At 37.2% G+C, this 23,596-nt stretch overlaps 1 protein-coding gene across 2 annotated transcripts in view; it reads right to left on the reverse strand.

Annotated features, from left to right (window-relative positions):
• The window catches only part of CNTRL (centriolin), a 110,617-nt gene that overhangs the window by 77,465 nt on the left and 9,556 nt on the right, over positions 1–23,596 (reverse strand). For both annotated transcript variants that reach the window (XM_053564020.1, XM_053564029.1), the window contains exons 2-7: positions 21,221–21,471; positions 17,324–17,454; positions 14,901–15,031; positions 7,442–7,583; positions 4,991–5,177; positions 1,393–1,586 (exon numbers count right to left, since the gene is read on the reverse strand). In XM_053564020.1, the coding sequence (XP_053419995.1) occupies positions 1,393–1,586; positions 4,991–5,177; positions 7,442–7,583; positions 14,901–15,031; positions 17,324–17,454; positions 21,221–21,440 (1,005 nt within the window). In that variant the 5' untranslated portion in view covers positions 21,441–21,471. The remainder of the gene's footprint in view (positions 1–1,392; positions 1,587–4,990; positions 5,178–7,441; positions 7,584–14,900; positions 15,032–17,323; positions 17,455–21,220; positions 21,472–23,596) is intronic.

A 23,596-nucleotide genomic window follows, 5' to 3' on the forward strand; every position in this document is an offset into this window, starting at 1 on the left:
GCCCATATCACAAAGTCCCAAGACCAGCAATGTTGGCATGGATGTGTAGAAAAGGGATCACTTCTACACTGCTGGTGGGAATGCAAATTAATACATTCCTTTTAGAAAGATGTTTGGAGAACACTTAGAGATCTAAAATTAGATCTGCCATTCAATCCTATAATTCCTCTACTAGGTATATACCCAGAAGACCAAAAACCACAGTATAACAAAGATATTTGTGCCATAATGTTTATTGCAGCCCAATTCATAATTGCTAAGTCATGGAAAAAGCCCAGGTGCCCATCGACCCACGAATGGATTAATAAATTGTGGTATATGTACACCATGGAATATTATGCAGCCTTAAAGAAAGATGGAGACTTTACCTCTTTCATGTTTACATGGATGGAGCTGGAACATATTCTTCTTAGTAAAGTATCTCAAGAATGGAAGAAAAAAGTATCCAATGTACTCAGCCCTACTATGAAACTAATCTATGGCATTCGTATGAAAGCTATAACCTAGTTATTAACCTAAGAATAGGGGGAAGGAGGAGAGGGAGGGGAGGGAGGGGGGAGGATGGGCAGAGGGAGAGTGATTGGTAGGATTACACCTGCGGTGCATCTTACAAGGGTATATGTGAAACTTAGTAAATGTAGAATATAAATGTCTTAACACAATAACTAAGAAAATGCCAGGAAGGCTATGTTAACCAGTGTGATGAAAATGTGTCAAACCATCTATAAAACTAGTGTATGGTGCCCCATGATCGCATTAATGTACACAGCTATGATTTAATAATAATAAAAAAAAAGTTTTTGCCAATGTACAACCTCACCTACAAAGTTGTTTAAAAAAATACAAACATCCTGTGGCTCAGTGAGTAGGGCACTGGCCCCATATACCAAGGGTGGCAGGTTCAGACCCAGCCCCGGCCAAACTGCAACCAAAAAAAAAAAAATAGCTGGGCGTTGTGGCCGGTGCCTGTAGTCCCAGCTGCTTGGGAAGCTGAGGCAAGAGAATTGCGTAAGCCCAAGAGCTAGAGGTTGCTGTGTGTCCTGTGACATCATGGCACTCTACCAAGGGTGGTAAAGTGAGACTCTGTCTCTACCAAAAAAAAAAAAAAAAATACAAACATCCAGGGGCAGTCTCATCAGCTCCTCATAGTGTGGGGCATCACCTTCTCCTTTTGTTCTGAATGCCATACTTCACATAGCCCAAGATAGCATTAGTCTTTTGGGAAGGCTTATTATAGAGAACACAGTCAAATACAATTCATAGAGTATTTTGTACAGATTTCTGTTAAACCACACCTTCCTAATCCTATGATCAGGAAGTTGTATTTTTAGATTGAAGGACATTCTCTGTCTTCAGAGAATACAGCCAAAACAATGGAAAATATGAACTTACCAATTCATTCTTTGTGTTCAGGTCAGTCTCTAGTTCCTTACAGCTCTGTTTCTGTAACATAGCCTCCTCTTTTAATGATTTGTTCAGTTTATCTTGATTTTTAATTTCTTCAAGGAACCTTACTTGTTTGCTCTTAAGCTCTTCATTTTCCATTGTCTTCTTTTCCAAGTCTCTTTCTAGTCTTTCTACCTCCTCTGCCAATAAAATTTTAATAGTTTGTCATTATATTTCCTACTTGAAAAACATGACTATTTCTCAAAACAATAGCAGAAAAGTCTAAGTCTGGTGAATTGAAATATAGTTCACCTTGAAATTTATTTATATACGTATATATATATTTTTTTCTTGAGACAGTCTTCTTTCTTTAGCTGAAGATTTAGATTTTATTGTTTTAAACTTTATTCAAATTAATATGAGGGTACAATATTTAGGTTACATTGTTCTCACTTCCAGGGTAAAGTTCCATTTATCCTTAAGACCGTCTTACGTTGTTGCCATGGTGTTGTCATAGCTTACAGCAAACTCAAAGTCTTACCTCAGCCTCCTGAGTAGCTGGGACTACAGGTGCCACCACAATGCTCAACTATTTTTAGAGATGGAGTCTTGCTCTTGCTTAGGCTGGTCTCCAATTCCTGAGCTCAAGCAATCTACCTACCTCAACCTCCCAGAGTGCTAGGATTAAGGTGTGAGCCACCGTACCTGGCAAAATTGATTTATATTAAAAGGCAACGAGGCATTATTATCATTTGGATGACATTTTTAAAAGATCATACTCTACTCCAAGTATTTAATCCAACTAGTGTGTTGATGAATGAAATTTCTTCCCCAGATCACCTTTACAAAATGCACTATTTTATTTTATATTAGCAATTACATTTAAAGGATACTACAAATATCTTTGCAAAACATCACATTATCCTAAAATCCTTCAAAGGCTTCTTCTTAGGATAAGACCTGACAAGGCTCCTCTCTTCAGGTTCATCCTCAAGCATATTCAACTTCAGCTTTCCTAAAGTGATTCCAGTTCTTCAGATGTGTTGCCTCTTTTCACCTACAGGTTTTTATTCACACCTTTTTGCCTGGAACTGTCTTCCTCTACCTCCTACTGGACTATTTTATTTTACAACCTCTAGGTCTTAAATTTCAAATAACATTTTGAGAAGCCTGCCCTGACCCTATCCTCTCTCAGTTAAATTGCTTTTCAGGAATGCTCCCTTGCCAACCTGAACTTCTGCTATAGCCCTTGTCACACAGGGAGTTATAAAATGTGATCAAATAGCTTAGCTGTTTGCCTTCCCTACTAAAGCATCACAAAAGCAGAAACTGTATCTGTCTGGCTTACCACAGGATCCTAACAGCCTAGCATATTAAAGGCTTCTAATATCTGAAGTCATGAATGAACCGTAAGTACTGTATCAAACATTTGCCCCAGTAGTATATTTATATGACATTTTTTTGCATTAATTATATTTTTAATGATCCTAAAACAAAAACTTCAGAATAATAAATGTTGAGTTGGGATTCCAAATTATTAGAAATTTTCCATGTTTCCATGTTTCTCAGGTATTGAGTCAAACCATATGAAATTGCCATTTTTGTAGGTCAAAACAGACTAACATCAATTGCAAATGGTTGAACATGATTCATTTCCTAACATTCTAAAATGGGTACTTAATACCTTTTTCTTTCTCCTAAAACCTCCCATACATATTTTTCTATTTTTTCTCTCAGCTGATGACCTTTTATTTCATTGATCAAATGATCCTGTCATTGGATCCTTATTTTTTCCACCATCAAAGCAACAAAATTACTCACACAAGCAGCTATCTTCTCACCTTTTTGATGGAGAAAGTACCCCTTCTACCAAGGGATGACTTTTCCCCTCAAACCCTATTCTCTTCTCTTCTCAAGGTTCAAAAGAATTGTGCTGTGACTTATTTCTCCCCTCTATCTTGAATATTCTGTTTATTTCTTTTATTATTGCCTTTGAGGTTTACTTCATTCATTGTTTCTGCCCATTTCCTGGTGTGGAAACTATTGGTCAATTTTTAATTCTTTTTTTAACTTTTTTTTTTTTTTTTTTAAACTCACTTATTAAGTACTAGGGAGAGAGAAATTATGGGAGGAAATTTCATATCATTAGGCAAATGTTTCCGTCTCATTCACTCTTCAACCCATGATAAACTAGCCTTTGTCCCCACCACTACTTATCTTCTCCTGTCAAAATCATTATCACATGTTATCAATCTAAAGTACTTCTTTCTCTGCTCATCTCACTTCATGTCTCAGCAACATTCAATGTGATTGACCACTTCCTCTCTTGAAACCTTCGTCTCTGGGCTTTTGCAATCCACTATTTCCAGGTTTTCTCCTACTTTGCAGGCCTCTCATTCTCAGATTCCTTAACAGGCTGCTCTTCTTCCTCATTCTAACCCCTACCCTGAATGAGCTGGTGCCCATGAATTAAATATTATTTTTATGCTGATGACCCCCAATTTATATCTCTAGCCCATATTTCTTTAAACTCTAGATTCACATTTTTGACTCTCTACTTGATACCTCTACTTGGTTGTTTCACAGACATTTTAAACTCAACATGTCCTACATAAAACTCTGAATTTACCTATTTTTATAAATGATATCACCATCTAGCCACTTACTTAAGTCAGAAGGCTGAGAATTAGCCAATCCATTTTAAAGTGCTGCTGATTCTGCCTTCAAAATTTATTCCTCTTTTTGTTCATTTCCACGTCCACCACTTAAGTACAGGCTACTCATATTTCTAGCCTGGATTACTACCATCCAAGTACTAACTTGGCCCAACCTACTTAGTTTCCAAAATTGAACTAAATTAGGGATGTTCAAGGTGGTATGACATAGATGTTAGCCTGGATTACTGCACTAACTTCCTAACAGGTCCCTTCATCCCCATTTTGTCCTGCTCCAAATCATTCTCTACCATGTATCAAAAATGATCTTCTTCAAATATAAACTGGATCCTCTAGTCCCATCTCTACTTAAAAATTGTCGATGACTTTCCAAGCCAATGGAATTGGAATAAAATCCAAATCCCAAGGTCCTATGCCATTTCACACCTCCCTATCTCTCCAAACTTTTTCTTGAGCTATCCTCCAGTCCTTCTGTTTTTCTTTCCATTCCTTGAAGTCACCAGGGTCTTTCTAACCTCATAAAACAAGTTGCTTTTTCTTCCTGAATGTCATTCTTCACATGGCTAACCCTTTCTTCCCTTTCCTTTCAGCTTAAATGTCACCTCCTACGAGAGCCATTCCTTTGTACCACAAGGAGGTTTCCCCCATTACACATTTGGGTTTATTTGCTTTTTATCTATTTTCTCTACTAAAACATAAGTTGCATGAAGGCAAGCACCATATGTCTTGCTCATTATTGTATCCTTAGTATCAAATATTCTGCCTGGTGTCCAGTATATGTTCAATAAATATTTGTTGAATTTATTAACTTAGGGTGCCATTTCCCATACACATTTTAATAACATTATAAACTTCATAATACATTTTTCTAGATAACTCCTGAAAACAAATTCTTCCCTCATCCAAATTGAGTTTAAATGTCATCTTACCTAAACTGAATCTGTCAAAAGCTTCCTGTCTATCCTGAGTGGTAACTGGCTGACCTTCCAAACTTTCCAGTGAACGGAGGTGGAAAATGGTAAACTGTAGATAGTGAGGAAGGGTCACAATTGGATTTTCAATTAGGATCAGAGAAGTCAAATCTTGAAGTGGTTTCAACTTGCTTACATCTTGGAGCTGAAATGATAAAACATCAGTGTTGGTATAATTTAATTTAATAATAATACATATACTTAAAGTAATCAATTAAGGAAATCTCTCTTAATATGGCAAGGAATCTATTCATGTAACCAGTTACCAAAAAGTAGTGGTTTAAGGGGAGAGGCAGAAAGGGAGTATTTATAGTGTATCAGGGTAGTATTATACATTTTCTATATAGCATTTCATGTGTGATTCCTCATAACAACCTAGGATCATCTTAATTTTACAGATGAAGAACTGAAAATCCAAAAAGTTAGGTGACTTGGCCCAAAGCTCAAAGCCCAGAAGTGAATGAAATAAGATTTCAATTCAAGTCTGTGTAACTCTAAACTATTGTCTTTTCATTATACCGATTGAACAAATTTAAAAAAGGCTATAAAAAAGAGTCTGACAAATCTTCAAATAACTAAGTTATAATTGATAGTTAAAAGACATAAGGATATGTAGAGATACATTTTTAAAGTGAGATTCTAATAGTATTCGAAGAAGAATTTAAAAAGGTTTAGAAACAGAATTCCAAATAACTAGTACAAATAAAACTTCTCTCCTAAAATAATATGCATTACTTTTAATGATGCCAGTGTCAAATAAAATCTAAGTTGAGAATATCAGATAAAATTAGAAATGTATGTTTATTTATTGAATGATTTTCATATTACTCAGGTGAACCTAGTACTACCTGAATCAGATCAAGTACTTTGAGAAATACTTGTAGCAAATTTTAGATCCATGGCTATCTCTGCCATCATCCCATAACTTCAAGAGCTCCAAGGTGATCTTGGACAACATGTCATGAGGCTTGGGCTCTGAGGCTTTGGGACTGTCACAGTAAAATGGTAGAGAGTCACCTTACCACATCCTCATGAAAATGAAATTAAAAAATGTTAATAATACAGCATTAAATAAATGTAACTTATAATTATTGGCATCTGCTGGTGAAGGTTTAAGGAATACAGCCTTAGACTTATTTAGTGTTTTTAAGTTTTTAAAACATTTTCACATCTATCATTTCATTTGAGCCACATAATACCCCTATAAAGGAAGCAGTACAGGAATTTCTGATTTAAACAGTGAGTTTTAGAGGGATTAGGGAATTCTCCAAGGACATGGAAGGCAAATCTAGGTCCATAGTTGAAGTCATATTTTTCATTTTCTATTCAATAACTGATGTTTATAGCATGATTTTTCTAATTTAGTACAAATTTAAATAAGTTAATGTTTTTACTAAGCAAACGCTTATTGAACACCTAACTGCAAATAAATACCATAAGAAAATCATACATTATACTTCAAAGAAAAATATATATCATTATTCAATTATGTGAAGAATCATAATAACTAAGTTGTTTTTTTCCTTGAGACAGAGGTTTACTTTGTCACCCTCAGTAGAGGGCTATCGCATCATAGCTCACAGCAACCTGAACCTCTTGGGCACAAGTAATCCTCTTGCCTCAGGCTCCCAAGTAGCTTGTATTATAGGCACCCACCACAACACTCAGCTATTTGCTCAGGCTAGTCTCGAACTCCTGAGCTCAGGAGATTCACTCGCCCTGGCCTCTGTGAGCACTAGGATTATAAGCGTGAGCCATCATTCCTGGCCCTAAGTTGTTTTACTGTAAAAAGCTAGTGATGAACCTCTTATAACACCTAACATCATAATCAAATTAATTCATACATCTGAAAACTTTACTGTGAGGTAATATTGTCAGAAAAAAAGAATTCTGTTATAGACATTCAGTGATCTGGATTCTGATACAAGCTATGACTTTACCTGAATCAGATATTATCTAACTCATAGGATTATAAATATAATCCCTGTATACCTCCTTAACAAGAATGCACTAAGTCTCAAATGAATGATAAATACTATAAGGCGAATGAGGACTGCCTATATTTATTTTTATTTTTTTTGAGACAGAGTCTCACTTTATTGCCCTCAGTGGAGTGCTGTGGCATCACAGCTCACAGCAACCTCCAATTCCTGGGCTTAGGCGATTCTCTTGCCTCAGCCTCCCCAGTAGCTGGGACTACAGGCACCCGCCACAATGCCCAGCTAGACTGCCTATATTTAATTATGCTAGAGAATCTTGGGTTATATAAGAATTTAGGATTTGGCCAAAGGCCCAAGGACATGTCAATAAAAGAAATCCCATTTTTAAAAAACTTAGATTTTTAATCTTTTATTTTTTAACATGTCTAAAAATATGAAAAAATATTCTTGCAATTTTGGAATAACTTACCGATGATATCTTGTTGCCTTTCAGATTGAGCACTTGTAAAGACCTTAATTTCTTCCCTAGCCATACTGGGATATGCTCAATTTCATTTCCTGCAAGGTTTAGCTTTTGCAGATTACACAAATTTTCTATGCCTTCAATTTTGCTGGAAACCAAAAAATGAAATTAAATTTAATAGGCACAATGATAGAGTCTCTCTATTGTATTTTTAGAATAAACAGCCTCAGTTCCATGTGGAATCATTTTCATAATTGTAATTTATCAACTCTTTTTACAAATGAGAACAAAGAAAAGTGACTAAAATCAAATCTACCAAAACTTCTAAACTGCCAACCCTATCCTAGTATCAGGCTTCAAGATTGCATAACACAGAAAAAAAAGAGTATGTCCATGGCAATCTCATTGACTGCTGAAGAAAGTACTAGAAGATAGTCAGGGAAGAGCTGGGAAATTCAGCAGCACACTGTGCTATGTGTTACAGTCCTGCCCAAGTGAAGCTGTTCTTAACTATTCCCTTAAGTCATCACAGAAAGATTAACTATTCCGGCAGGATAGGAGAGCCCCTAGAATAATATTGTGTTATAAGTATTTTAATTAGAATATTTAAACTAATAAAACACTTATCACACATACTGATGAATTTTGATTGATAAAATCTTCTCCAAATTACTTCCAATTTAATTCCTTGGTTAATTCTCTCTCTTTCTTTTTTATTGTTAAACCACAGCTGTGCAATCAAGGGGTACAATGTGCTGGTGTCATACACAATCTGAAATATTCTCATCAAACTGTTCAACGTAGCCTTCACGGCATTTTCTTAGTTATTGTATGTAGACATTTGTATTCTGCATTTAGTAAGTTTCGCCTGTACCCATTCTAAGATGCACCACAGGTGTGGCTACACCCATTACCCTCCCTCTACCCTAACCTCCCCCTCCCTTCTCCTTCCTTAGCCCTTTCCCCATATGCTTCTGCTATAGTTGGGTTATAGCCTTCATGTGAAAGCTATAAATTAGCTTCATAGTAGGGCTGAGTACATTAGATACTTTTTCTTCCATTCCTGAGATACTTTGCTAAGAAGAATATGTTCCAGCTCCACCCATGTAAACATGAAAAAGTTAAAGTCTCCATCTTTCTTTAAGGCTGCATAATATTCCATGGTATACATGTACCACAGTTTGCTAGTCCATTCATGGGTCGATGGGCACTTGGGCTTCTTCCATGACTTAGCAATTATGAATTGGGCTGCAATAAACATTCTGGTACAGATGTCTTTGTTATATTGTGATTTTTGGTCTTCTGGGTATAAACCTAGTAAAGGAATTATAGGATCGAATGACAGGTCTATTTTTAGGTCTCTAAGAATTTTCCAAACATCCTTCCAGAAGGAATATTAGTGTGCATTCCCACCAGCATGTAGAAGTGTGCCCTTTTCTCAACATCCACACCAACATCTCTGGTTTTGGGATTTTGTTATGTGGGCTACTCTTACTGGGGTTAGGTGATATCTCAAAGTAGTTTTGATTTGCATTTCCCTGATGATTAAGGATGATGAGCTCTTTTTCATGTGTTTGTAGATGGTGCATCTGTCTTCTTTAGAGAAGTTTCTCTTCAAGTCCCTTGCCCACCCTGAGATGGGATCACTTGTTCTTTTCTTGCTAATACGTTTGAGTTCTCTGTGGATTCTGGTTATTAAACCTTTATCGGAGGTATAACCTGCAAATATTTTCTCCCATTCTGAGGGCTGTCTGCTTCCTTCACTTACTATGTTCTTGACTATGCAGAAGCTTTTTAGTTTGATCAGGTACCAGTAATGTATTTTTGATACTGCTTCAATTGCCTGGGGAGTCCTCCTTATAAAATATTCACCCATTTTCCCTGCACTTTCTTCAAGTATTTTTATAGTTTCATGTCTTAAGTTTAAATCTTTTATCCAGTGAGAGTCTATCTTAGTTAATGGTGAAAGATGTGGGTCCAGTTTCAGTCTTTTACAGATCGCCAGCCAGTTCACCCAGCACCACTTGTCAAATAGGGAACCTTTTCCCCACTGAATGTTTTTAATTGGCTTGTCAAAGATGAAATAACGGTAAGTAGCTGGATTCATCCCCTGGTTCTCTATTCTGTTCCAGACATCCACTTCTCTGTTTTTGTGGCAGGACCATGCTGTTTTGATCACTATCAATTCATAGTACAGTCTCAGGTCTAGTAGCGTGATTCCTCCTGCTTTGGTTTTATTGCTGAGTAATGTTTTGGCTATTCGAGGTTTTTTCTGATTCCATATAAAACGAAGTATTATTTTTTTAAGATCTTTAAAATATGACAATGGAGCTTTAATAGGAATTGCATTAAAATTATATATTGCTTTGGGTAGTATGGACATTTAAGCAATGTTGATTCTTCCCAGTCATGAGCATGGTATGTTTTTCCATCTGTTAACATCTTCACCTATTTCTTTTCTTAAAGTTTCATAGTTCTCTTTGTAGAGATCTTTCACATCCTTTGTTAGGTATAATCCCAAATATTTCATCTTCTTTGGCACTACTGTGGAAGGAATAGAGTCCTTGGCTGTTTTTTCAGCTTGGTTATTGTCGGTATATATAAAGGCTACAGATTTATGGGTGTTGATTTTGTAGCCTGAGATATTGCTGTATTCCTTGATCACTTCTAAAAGTTTTGTAGTAGAATCCCTAGTGTTTTCCAGATATACGATCATATCGTCTGCGAAGAGTGAAAGTTTGATCTCTTCTGACCCTATGTGGATACCCTTGATCGCCTTTTCTTCCCTAATTGCAATAGCTAAAACTTCCATTACAATGTTAAAGAGCAATGGAGACAGTGGGCAACCTTGCTTGGTTCCTGATCTAAGTGGAAATGATTTCAATTTAACTCCGTTCAATATGATATTGGGTGTGGGTTTGCTGTAGATGGCCTCTATTAGTTTAAGAAATGTCCCTTCTATACCGATTTTCTTAAGTGTTCTGATCATGAAGTGATGCTGGATATTATCAAAAGCTTTTTCTGCATCGATTGAAAGAATCATATGGTCCTTATTTTTTAGTTTGTTTATGTGTTGAATTACATTTATAGATTTACGTATATTGAACCAGACTTGAGACCCTGGGATAAATCCCACTTGGTCGTGGTGTATAATTTTTTTGATGTGTTGTTGGATTCTGTTTGTTAGGATCTTATCGAGTATTTTAGCATCAATATTCATTAGTGATATTGGTCTATAATTTTCTTTTCTTGTTGGGTCTTTCCCTGGTTTGAGGATCAAGGTGATGTTTGCTTCGTAGAATGTGTTGCGTAATATTCCTTCTGTTTCTATATTTTGGAAGAGGTTTAGTAGTATAGGTACTAGTTCTTCTTTAAATGTTTGGTAGAATTCTGACGTAAAGCCATCTGGTCCTGGGCTTTTCTTTTTAGGGAGATTTTGTATAGTTGATGCTATTTCAGAACTTGATATAGGCCTGTTCAACATTTCCACTTCGTTCTGGCTAAGTCTTGGAAGGTGGTGTACTTCCAGGTATTGGTCGATTTCTTTCAGATTTTCATATTTGTGAGAGTAGAGTTTCTTGTAGTATTCGTTAAGGATTTTTTTGAATTTCTGAGGGGTCTGTTGTTATTTCATCTTTACCATTTCTGATTGATGAAATTAGAGATTTTACTCTTTTTTCCCTGGTTAGATTGGCCAAAGGTTTATCTATTTTATTGATCTTTTCAAAAAACCAACTTTTGGATTTATTGATGTGTTGTGTAATTCTTTTGTTTTCAATTTTATTTCATTCTGCTCTGATTTTGGTTATTTCTTTTCTTCTGCTGGGTTTGGGGTTGGAGTGTTCTTCCTTTTCCAGTTGCTTGAGATGTCCCATTAAGTTATTAACTTCCTCTCTTTCCGTTTTCTTAAGGAAGGCTTGCAGCACTATAAATTTCCCTCTTAGCACTGCCTTTGCAGTATCCCAGAGGTTCTGATAATTCGTGTCTTCATTGTTGTTTTGTTCCAAAAATTTGGTAATTTCCTTCTTAATCTCGTCTATAACTCATCTATCCTTCACCATAAGGTTGTTTAGCTTCCATGTTTTTGTATGTGTATGCAGATTCCTGCTGTTATTGAGTTCAACTTTTATTCCATGATGGTCTGAGAAGATGCAAGGAATAATTTCTATTTTTTAAAATTTGCTGAGGTTAGATTTGTGGCCTAGGATGTGGTTGATTTTGGAGTATGTTCCGTGGGCTGATGAGAAGAATGTGTATTCAGTTTTTTTGGGATGAAATGTTCTGTAGATGTCTGTTATGTCCAGATGTTGAATGGTTAAGTTTAAATTTAAAATTTCTTTGCTTAGCTTCTTTTTGGAGGATCTATCCAGCACTGCTAAAGGAGTGTTAAAATCTCCAACTACTATGGAACTGGAGGAAATCAAGTTGCTCATGTCTGTTCTCTTATTAATTGAGGTGCATTCTGGTTGGGTGCATAAATATTAATAATTGAAATCTCATCATATTGAGTATTACCTTTAACAAATTTGAAGTGTCCATCCTTATCCTTCCTTATTTTGGTTGGTTTAAAGCCTATTGCATCTGCGAATAGGATTGCAAGGCCTGCTTTTTTCTGCTTTCCATTTACCTGGAGTATAGACGACCATCCCTTCACCTTGAGTCTATTATTGTCTTTTAATGTAAGATGCGATTCTTGGATGCAGCAGATATCTGGCTTGAGATTTTGTATCCAGTCAGCCAATCTGTGCCTCTTTAGAGGACAATTTAAACCAATTCTCACATTAATTGGGAATATTGATAAGCCTTTCGAGAGCACGGTGGACATTTTTAATCCTTTTGCGATAGTGGAAGTTGGAATTTGATCAAAATTTTCTGGGTGGGTTTACTTTTGTGGTAGAGGATTACGCTGGTCTTTATGGAGGATAGGTCTGAGAATATCTTGGAGAGCTGGTTTAGTTATGGCAAATTTCTTCAACATGTGAATGTCATTAAAGTATTTAATTTCTCCGTCATAAATGAAACTCTGTTTAGCTGGGTACAGGATCCTGGGTTTAAAATTATTTTGTTTTAGGAGAATAAAAGTCGATGACCATCCTCTTCTAGCGTGAAAGGTTTCAGCAGAGAGATCTGCAGTTATTCTAATATTCTTCCCCTTGTAGGTAATGGTTTTCTTTCATCTGGCAGCTTTCAGAACTTTCTCCTTCATATTAACTTTAGTGAAATTGATCATGATGTGTCTGGGGGATGTCTTATTTGGGTTGAGTCGTGCTGGAGTTCTGAAACCGTCTGCTATCTGAATTTCAAAATCTCTTGGCATGTCTGGAAAAGTTCTCCTTCACAATCTCATGGAGAAGAGACTCTGTGCCTTATGAAGCCACTTTGTCGCTTTTGGGATCCCTATAAGACGAATTTTGGTTTTCTTCAAATTATCCCAGAGCTCTCTGAGAGAGTGATCTGTTTTTGTCCTCCATTTCTCTTCCTCTTTGAGAGTTTGAGAGTGTTCGAAAGCTTTGTCTTCAATGTCAGAAATCCTTTCTTCTGCTTGCTCCTTTCTGTTACTGAGGGATTCTACTGTGTTTTTCAGATTTTTGAAGGCTGCAACTTCTTGTCTCAATGTGTCAAAATCTTTGGTCATTAGGTCTTTGAATTTGTTGAATTCTTGAGATATCTTTTGGGTTACTGCTTGGAATTCTAATTCGATCTTATTTGCTATCCAGAAATCTGAATTCGATTTCTGACATCTCAGCTATTTGTTTGTGCATGGGATCTTATGCTGTGTTTGCCCCATTGATCCATGGGAAAGTTGATCTACTCTGATTGTTCATATTGCCAGAGTTTTTCTGTTGATTTTGCCTCATGATTGTTTTTCACCATTGCCTCTGGCCGTTCTCAGAGTTGGGGAGGTGTCTTTCCAAGATTAGACCCAACGGGATCACTCTATTGTTGGTAGATCTTTGTAGGGAGTGACCCTGTGTAGTTCCTCTGGGGCTGCCCCAGCCAGGGAGTTCTGGTTGTGTAAGCAGCTTCAGAGTGTGACACACCCATATCTAGCAACAGGACGGGGGGTGGTGCACACGGTTTTGGGAGTGTCTAGAGCCCAGTGACTTTGGCACAGAGAGCCCCAGGCTCCAGCAGTCTCTGGGCAGGAGAAGGGCTCCGCACAGAGGCAGGGAGGGCTCCGGAGGGCATGCGGCTACCAGAGTCCCTGGCCAGACAAGCAGGCCAGTGTGGAGGCAGAGAGGGTACAGGAGGGAGGACCTGGGGTTGCGTGGCTCTCGCAGTTCCTGTTCAGGGCGTGTGGAGGCCTGGCAGGCATGGGTCACGGCTCTGAGTTCGCAGGGCTGCTCTTACCAGGGTACAGGCAGGCGCTAATCGCGGTCATGGCGAAGCTCTTACGGAGATCTGGGCGGGCGCTGATCACAGTCGCTGCACAGCTCTTACGGAGGTCGGGGTGGCGCAGCTCTTATAGAGGTCCGGGAGGGCGCCAATCATGGTTTCAGCGTGGCTCTTATGGAGTTCCGGGCAGCGCAGCTCTTACAGAGGTCCAGGTGGGCACCAATCCTATTTTTGGTAACACTTGTCAGGGAAGCTGCAGAGAGGATGGCTGCTTTTGGTGACCTCTAATGTCTCTTCCGACTCCTCTCCTTGGTCAATTTTCTATACTGTGCAAATACTTCTAAGCTTCTCTCCGGACTGGCCAAATATTTCTAAGCTCCTCTATTTTCATTTTAATTTTGCTGAAATATTTTTATAGGGATTAATTCTCTTTTATAAAAATTTTAGATTAGGAATTTGATTTATTAATTGGGTTTATCTTAATTTCATTTTTGTCTTATCAGAACTTCTGCTATTAGTTATTTTGTTTTATTTTCTTGGTCATATTATTTACCAAGGGGGAACACATGTAGATAGTAAGATTTTCAAGATTTAATTCTTCCATTATTTTGTCTACATCAAGTTTTCTATGTGCAGTTTTAGCTGCTGTCAGTTTTAATGTGTTCGTTTCTCACAGTAATATTTATCATGAAATGGAAACAAGAATGAAAGTATAATTCTTGTATAATAGCAATGAGCAAAAAACATCACAATAAAGACACAGAATCAAAATGGGTTAAAATAGTTTTGGAATTGAAATGGCAGGGTTAAAACATTCTGCTTAATGTCATCATTCTTTTTGTACTAAGTTGGCAAATCATAGACAATATCTGGGGAAACTTCTCGTCAAAAATAAAGTTAATATAAAATTTGGCGTTCAAAAAACATATCTCCTAGGTAAGATATTATTCTGTACTTTAGTAACACTAAAACATAAAAATAGTTACCATAGGTGAAGGGCTAGATTATCGATGAATAAAGGTCAAAATACCTGCTGTTTCAAAGGATTATTTCAGTAATGTGGGTAGCATTCATCTACCTTTTTAAGAAAGAATACCATGCAATGCCACCTAAAAAAGTGTTTACGCACCTGATTTTGTTATATGATAAGTTCAGTTCACGTAATTTTAACAGTTTGTCCATCTTCTCAATCTTCCCAATTAGATTATAACTGAGATTTAGTACTTCAAGTTTAATACATTTTTCCAAATTCTCAATATACTAATTGGAAAAAATGAATAAATATTTTACACAACAAATGCCTTGATATAAAGCCCAGTATTTAACTTTAAGTATGTGCATTAGGGACTATTTTAATCAGTCATCAGAAATAATAAACCATACTGCTTAGTGGACGATCCCTTGGTGCAGCTGTTCTTGACCAGGAGTAGCAGTTCTCTTCAAGCCACCAACCTCTCCTTTCCCCTCAGTGGATAACACTTCCTAAATACTAAGAAGCTCAAGACTATCCAGCAAGAGTTCCCCCACTATTGTTCCCACCACCTCAACTTTTATATGATTCTCCCTCCTCCTTTTTTCCTTTCTTAGAATAGATAATGCTACAGTTTCAATGTCCTCTCCAAAACCCATGTTGAAGTTTAATTGCTACCATAACAGTGTTTTTTTGTTCTTTTTAACTACCTCCATGACAGTAGATATAATAGTGTATTAGAGGTTTTAAAAGAGGTAATTAGGTCATGAGAGTCTCATAATTGTCATGGGAGTTCCGCCCTTTTTTTCATTCTGTCTCACATGCTTGTTCTCTCTTTTTCCCTCTGTCTTCCTCAACATGTGATGCCTTCTGCCATGTTATGATGCAGCAAGAAGGCCCTCACCAGATGCAGTCCCTTGATCTTAGACTTCCTACCTTCTAGAACTGTGAGCCAAACAAATCTCTATTCTTCATAAATTACCCAATCTGTGATATTCTATTATAGCAGCAAAAATACACCTAAGGTAGCTTTCTTCTTTTTTAATTTAAATTAGGTACGTATTCTCTGGCATAATTTCAATGACCTCCTCCCCAACACTCTTGCATATTCAATCTCTATCTCTCTCCTGTATCTTCCCCTCAAGTTTAAAAGCAGTCATTTTCCAATAAATATCCATCATGTACTTATTACACATTGGTATAATAATTACACATGTAATTATTACATTACTTATGGCACCAATTTGGGGATATGGCAATGAACTAGACAATTTCTCCCTGCTGCACAGACTTTACATTCAATATGCTCAAATTTCTTCTGTATAAAACAAATCATCTTGTACTAAACTTATTTTCCTTTCAGGCTATCATCTTATCGTCCTTACTTACCAACAATGATCTCAAAAGAGTTGTCTACATTTGCTTGTTCTATCCCATTATACAGGCTGAGTAACCCTTATCCAAAATACTCGGGACCAGAAGAATTCCAAATTTTAGATTTTTAAAAATTTCAGATCAATATAAGGATACAAACGTTTAGGTTAAAATGTTTGCATTTGTTAGGTAAGGTCCCTGTTGTAGTTGTGTTCTGCACCAGCAGGTGTGCCCTATACTCTTACATTGTACCCATTATGACATTTTGGATTTTTTTAGATTTTGGAATATTTTCATTGTGCTTACTAATTGAGCATCCCAAAACTAAAATCTGAAATCTGAAATGTTCCAATGAGCATTTCCTTTGAGTGTCATGTCACAAAGTTTTAGATTTGGGAGCACATCAGATACCAGATTATTGGATTAAGAACGATCAATCTGTGTTAGTAAGGCAGTATATCTTCTACCACACCAACATATTCAAATGTTCTCTCCATGATTACCATTCTTTCATCCATTCCACAAATATTTATCAAACATGTATTATGAGCCAAGAGCTTTTCCGCTCTAAGATGTTAAAAATATTCTCTTATTTTCTTTCCTAATACTTTAATAGCATTATTGTTGGTTGGTTTTCTTCTTTTGCTTTGTTTTCATTTAGCTCTTTACCCTTCTGAAATTAATCTTTGTGAAAAACATGGTAGGAATCAAAGTTTTATTTTTTCCAAGTAAAGAAATTGTCTATTACAATGTGTTCGTATTATATAATTTAGGAATAAAGTAGTAAGCACTCTAGAGTGGGGATTAGCCAACTTTTCCTGTAAAAGTACAGATAGTAAATGTTTTTGGCTTTGTGGACCAGATAATCCCTGTGGTAACAACTAAGCTCTGCTTCTTCTATAGCCACAGACAATATGTAAACAAATGAGTGGGGCTGTCTTCAATAAAATTTGCTTATAAAAACAGGTAGCAGGCCCATTTTGGCCTGCAAGCTATAGTTTGCCAATCTCTTACTTAGACAGTCAAGAATGTATAGAATATTCAGAATATGTGATTATGAATTTGCAGATGTCATATTTCTGATTAGAAATTTCACTGTAAACAATAAAAGATAGGGGTTTTCTTTGTAGTTTTAGAGCACAGAAAAATTAAAAACAATATAACTCAAAATTAAAAACAATATAACTCAAAAACTGCTGGTAACCTACCCTAAATTTCTTACCACCATCTTTAGAAAGTGAAAGGTTCAGAGATTTTACCAAGGCCAAATTGTCCTGTTTACTAAGCTTTTTAATGAGGGCCTCTGTAATATATCGAACTCCTGCTCTTGAAACAGCTCCTAAAATTACAGAAACAAATCATTACCAGTAAAGAAAGACATAAAAATCATAAAAAAAAAAAAAAAATCATTTTGAAGTTATATAATATTTTTTAAGCTATAAAAAATGTAAATAAACAATGCTGGCTATTTTTAATCATGTTTTAATAATATTTTACTTTATAGCATTCCATAATAATAATAGTGGTAATGATAATTACATACTATAAATATTAGCTGTGGGCCAAGTTTTATGCTAAATGTTTTACATTTAAAAAATTTTATTTGCAAAACATGCTTTTGAGACAGAAATTATTAATCTCCTCATTTATAAAAAAAAAGTCATTTGTTCAAGATCTTGCAGCTAATACCAGAGATGCCAAAAAAAGTATACACATTTAAAGTTATATTATCTATATATTCATTTTCAAAATTGAATTGAATTATGGTAGCAATGTGTAATATGGCATTCGCTCAAAAGATAGCATTAATCAAATGAATGCTAGCATCACCATGTGATAGTCAGGACAGTCAAAGAAAACAGCAGAACCACAGCTATCTTTAGAGGAGCATAAGCCATTTTGAAGTGGTATTTGAAATTCAAGAATGTGGAAGCAGAAGGACAATGGAGGCATGAGAATGCAAGAGAACCTCTAATATGCCTAACAAGTGCACACATTCTTAATAACTTTGAGATGCATGGTACTTGTGTGTGATGTGCACAAGGGAAGAGCAGGAGGCCTCGCACAGCAACAAGTCCTGCTTCTTCTGCTGTGGTGTGGAACAGGTTACATGCTTGCCATAGAAGTCTACCAATGTGCACATAAAATAGGAGTTAGCAGACAAGCATATACCACATTCTCAAAACAACAAAATAGAAAGTTTTGTTTTTGTTTTGAGACAGAGTTTCACTATGTCACCCTCAGTAGAGTGCCATGACATCACAGCTCACAGCAACCTCAAACTCTTTGGGCTTAAGCAATTCTCTTGCCTCAGCCTCCCAAGTAGCTGGGACTACAGGCGCCTGCCACAACACCCGGATATTTTTTGGTTGTAGTTATCATTGCTGTTTGGCAGCCCCAGGCTGGATTTGAACCCTCCAGCTCAGGTGTGCATGGCTGATGCCCTAGCCGCTGAGCGAAAGGCACCAAGCCCAAAATTATTACATGCACCAAGACATGAGAGCTTACCACAATGAGAATTTGCCACGACAATGGACAGAATGGGAGGTGCAGTTCAGATTCCCCATTCTCCTGACTTAACAAGCCTTGACTTCTACCAATGGGGAACATTAAAGGATGTGGTGTACCGTAAAAAAACAGCTACACTAGTGGTACTTCAGGAAGAAATTGAAATGGCATGTATAGTAATATAAGTGGACATTTTGGTCAACATTGCTCAAGCAATAGTTTACTATAATCAGAAGTGTCTGGATGCTAATGGTAACCACTTTGACCACCTCTTATAACTCCAGAAGTCAAACGTGGTTTGTATTCATCTTTTGTAATTGGTATATATTGAGTATTAAATTTTTTTTTTTGAGACAGAGCCTCAAGCTGTCGCCCTGGGTAGAGTGCCGTGGCATTAGAGCTCACAGCAACCTCCAACTCCTGGGCTTAAGCGATTCTCTTGCCTCAGCCTCCCAAGTAGCTGGGACTACAGGCACCTGCCACAATGCCCAGCTATTTTTTGGTTGCAGCCGTCTTTGTTGTTTGGTGGGCCCGGGCTGCATTCGAACCCGCCAGCTTAGGTGTATGTGGCTGGCGCCTTAGCTGCTTGAGCCACAGGTGCTGAACCTGAGTATTATAATTTTAATAAAGCGTTTTCCTTTCTAAAAATGTATATACAATTTTTTGGCACCCTCTGTATAATGAGGTGCAAATCCCGTATAATGAGGATTTGAACCCAGGGAGATGAATACAAAACTTGCGCTTTTAACCATATGCATCACTGAAGTTTTTAGCAATACTTTCGTATTAGTTTTTAAAATAAACCAACTTTAAAAAATTCCAAAGTTCAGAAACACTAAAATTCTTAAAACTCTTCCTATCTTTTAATTTTTTGTTCCTCTTTTAAATAGAGATGATCTGAATATACAGAGATCAAGTACTAACTTGATGCATAGCCAATCCTGTTTTATGACCTTCCTTGGATGTTGCTGTCAAAGATTGTTAAAGCCAATCACGCCTGTAATTCTAGCACTCTGGAAGGCCGAGGTGGGTGGATTGCCTGAGCTTAGGAGTTCAAGACCAGCCTGAGCAAGACCAAGACCCTGTTTCTAAAAATAGTCGGGTACTGTGATGGGTACCTAATAGTCCCAGCTACTTGGGAGGCTGAGGCAAGAGAATTGCATAAGCCCAAGAGCTGGAGGTTGCCGTGAGCTATGAAGGCACAGCACTCTATCGAGGGTGACATAGGGAGTCTCAAAAAAAAAATATTATTAAATTCATATCACATTTTTTTGTTTGTTTGTTTTTTGAAACAGAGTCTCATTTTGGCCCTTGGTAGAGTGCCGGGGCATCATAGCTCACAGCCACCTCAAACTCTTGGGTTTACGCAAGCCTTCCAAGTAGCTGGGACTTCAGGCACCTGCCACAATGCCCAGCTATTTTTAGAGACAGGATCTTGCTCTGGCTCATGCTGGTCTTGAACCTGCGAGCTTAGGCAATCCACCTGCCTCAGCCTTCCAAAGTGCTAGGATTATAGATGTGAACCACTGCACCTGGCTTCATATTACATTTTATAAAAGTAGCCATAAAAATAAAATTGCCTCTTGGCTGTTGCTGGGTTAGAGTGCAATGGCATCATCATAGCTCACTGTAACCTCAAACTGCTGGGTCAAACTGTAACCTTTGCCTCCCAAGTACCTGGGACTACAGGTGTGTGCCACCACATCTGGCTTTTTTTTTTTTAACTTTTTGCAGAGATGGGGTTTCACTGTTGCCCAGGCTGGTCTCAAACTGGCCTCAAGCAATCCTATTGCCTTGGCCTCCCAAAGTGCTAGGATTATAGGTGTCAGCCCAGCTCATTATTTACAAGTTAATATTAAATTTATTTTTTGTTCAAAATAATATTTTTCTTTAATTTTGTTCTAGGAAAGAAAATGACTAATATTCTAAAATATTAATCAAAGATATTATAGCAAAGATATAGTATAAAAGATATTATATAGCAAAGATAAAGTATAAAACTCAATGCTGTTAATGTTTATTAACAGAAACTGGTAAGCTATTTAGGTCAATAGAGTTTGATGGCTATGTAAATGACTTAGTAAATAATAATTCACTTTTGAGAAAAGATTTCTTGACTAAAAGAATGCTTTTAAGAAAAAAATTAAAATGCTGGTGGAACATATGCATGTCCCATAAGGGGAAATCAGTTCATTCATACATAAGTAGTTTGCTAATAAGTAGACGGGCATAGCTGAAATGTGGATAACATTTTCATACCGAATTAAAGCACTCTGCTCTGAAATGAATAAATCCACCCATCCTACCCCTAACGCAGGAGGATAGCAAATTTTGGGTATGAGATTTAAGGCACTCTACTACCACAGGAAATATAGCTTCCTCTTTGTGGAAATTCCACTCCCAATTTCTTTCAGACATCTTCACCTTCACTGAGAAGCCTCGGTCCTCCCACTGTCCTCACACAATTTCTGACTACAACAACAGATCAAGTTAGTACCAGAATAGATATTATATTTGGGCCAAAAATGTAAAAGCTCAACATTTTCCATTTCACCTTGCGAGTATGTGGTCAAATTATTAGATTTAAAAAGTAGTACCTTTATGGTCTTGATTGTCCAAAGGTATATTGTCTTCATCTGTAATCTCAACTTGCTCACAATGCCGTCCTCCAGAATGAAAAGGCAAAGTCTCAGATCCAATTAAAGGCGAAAGCGACCTAGATCTCATATTGGATGTAAGAGATGACGGACTAGGAGAGTAAGATGATAATGGCATCTTTGCACTGGAGAATATTTTTTGTTGAGGACTTTTCTTCATTTCAAGAGTAAAGCCAGGTACCCATCAACACCTATGAGAGTTTTCGGTATAGTTGACAAAGGTTCATTTTTTAAGAGCTATCAAAAACTATTAAATTTATTTCTAGAGCTTTCAAAACCATTATACAAAGTTCTAAACTCAGAGAACAGATGCTAGAACACATACTACTTCAAGATAATGGAGCAGACACTATTTCAAACATCACTGATCAGCTTGCCAGAGGTAAAAGAGACCTCCAGAGTCTAGTATTGGCATGTGCTTCAATCAGAAGTGTTACTTGTGATTCTGTTCTCAGTTTATTGAATCAAACTAGTCACAAGGTCCCTTCCACATACACAAGAGGGTCCTAGAATGCAGTAATATGGACTATTTGGCAAGCAGCAGTATTTAATTCTGCTGAGCACTTTCTCTTTCCTGAAACAGTTTTTCTCCTTTGGTTCCTGGGATACCACATTCTCTCGGTATATCTTCCTGCCTCCCTGGCCACTCCTGGCCTCCTTTGCTGGCTTTTGTTCGTGTAAACAGCCTAATTTAAATGTCAGAGCTCCATAAGGCTTCCCTCTAGTCTCTTTCTAATCTCATCTTTGACAATCTAATGCACACCCATGGTTCCCAAAGCTTCATGTATATTTATATTTATATCTTCAATCCAACCTTTGTCTGAGCTCCAGATTCCAATTCCCAACTGGCTACTTGGTATCTTATTAGCATTCTAAACTCAATCCAAATTGAATTTATTATTTATACCTTTCCCCCTCACTCTCCTATTCCTCCCCCTCACTTTCCTATTCCCTAACTGGTGAATGGAGCTCACTGAAATGAACCAGAAACCTTGGAGTTAACTTTTGACAACTCCCTCTGCCCTTTCCCAACACCCAATCAGGAAGGGCTATTAATTCTAACTCCCAAATATCTCTGGAATTAGTCTACTTTTTTTTTTGCAGTTTTTTTTTTTTTGGCCAGGGCTGGGTTTGAACCCACCACCTCCGGCATATGGAGCCAGCACCCTACACCTTTGAGCCACAGGCACTAATCTACTTTTTTTTTACTTCTACTCTCCTCCACCTCTAATCCAAACCTTCATCAAACTGCTATATAGCATCTAACTGATCTACAGTCTCTTTTGCCTTTTTCCATTATTACACTGCAGCCAGATAACCAGAGTCATCTCTTTAAAAAATAAATCCAGCAGTCTGTGAAGAATGTAATATTTACCATGACCTACAAGGTCCCCCATGTTCTGGCCTCATCTTTCCAGACTCAACATCTGTCATTCATTCCCTCAATTGTGGACTCCAGTCACAGTGGCCTCCACACATAATTCCTTCTCCCTCAAATGCTTGATCCCATTCTTTTTACTATGTTAATTTCTAGTCTTTCTTCAGAGATCAACTCAGCTAAAGCTTCCTCAGGAAAGTCTCTGATATAAGGCAGACGAAGTGAAATCTCCAGTTCTAAACCTTCAATCAATTTATATTTTTTCCTTGAATAATCACAGTTTGCAATTATACATGTATGTGGTTTTTGCTTAATATTTGTCTCCCCTCTGAACTGTAAGCCCCATGAAAGCATCTCTGTTTTGTTTACCACTGTCTCCCCTGTATAGGCTGGTGCTGAGTACCTAGCAGAAACTCAAGAAATATTGGTTGAATGAATGAATGGATGGATGGATGGAATTGCCTTCTACTCATGCCTCCCCCTCACCAACCAATATATTAATTCTATCACTGAAATATTTGGAAATTCATCTCTACCCATCTTCATAGATAATGCCCTAGATCAAACATTTATCATCTCTTGATTAGTTTATTGTGATACTCTTTGAACCAGCTTCCTTTTAGACCTCCTTTGTCTTATCCTCAATCCATCCTCCATCTTTGACCCACTTACTTCATAAAAACTTAAAGAAGTCTGATGGTTCCACTGTCTGTAAGTCTAAACATTTCAGCAGCACACACAGGACTCATCACAATCTGGCCCCAATGTTCTGGCCTCATCTCTTACTCCTACCCACCACAAATCCTATACTCTAGTGATCTGTGTATCACTACCTAAATACATCATGGGTTTTTGCTCACGAAATTCCCTTTCTTTTAAATGGCATCCTCTTCTTTCTCTATACCAATAAAATGTCACTTTACTTGTGAAGACTTTCC

The sequence above is a fragment of the Nycticebus coucang genome, chromosome 2, assembly GCF_027406575.1.
Source record: "Nycticebus coucang isolate mNycCou1 chromosome 2, mNycCou1.pri, whole genome shotgun sequence".
Lineage (NCBI taxonomy): Eukaryota > Metazoa > Chordata > Mammalia > Primates > Lorisidae > Nycticebus > Nycticebus coucang.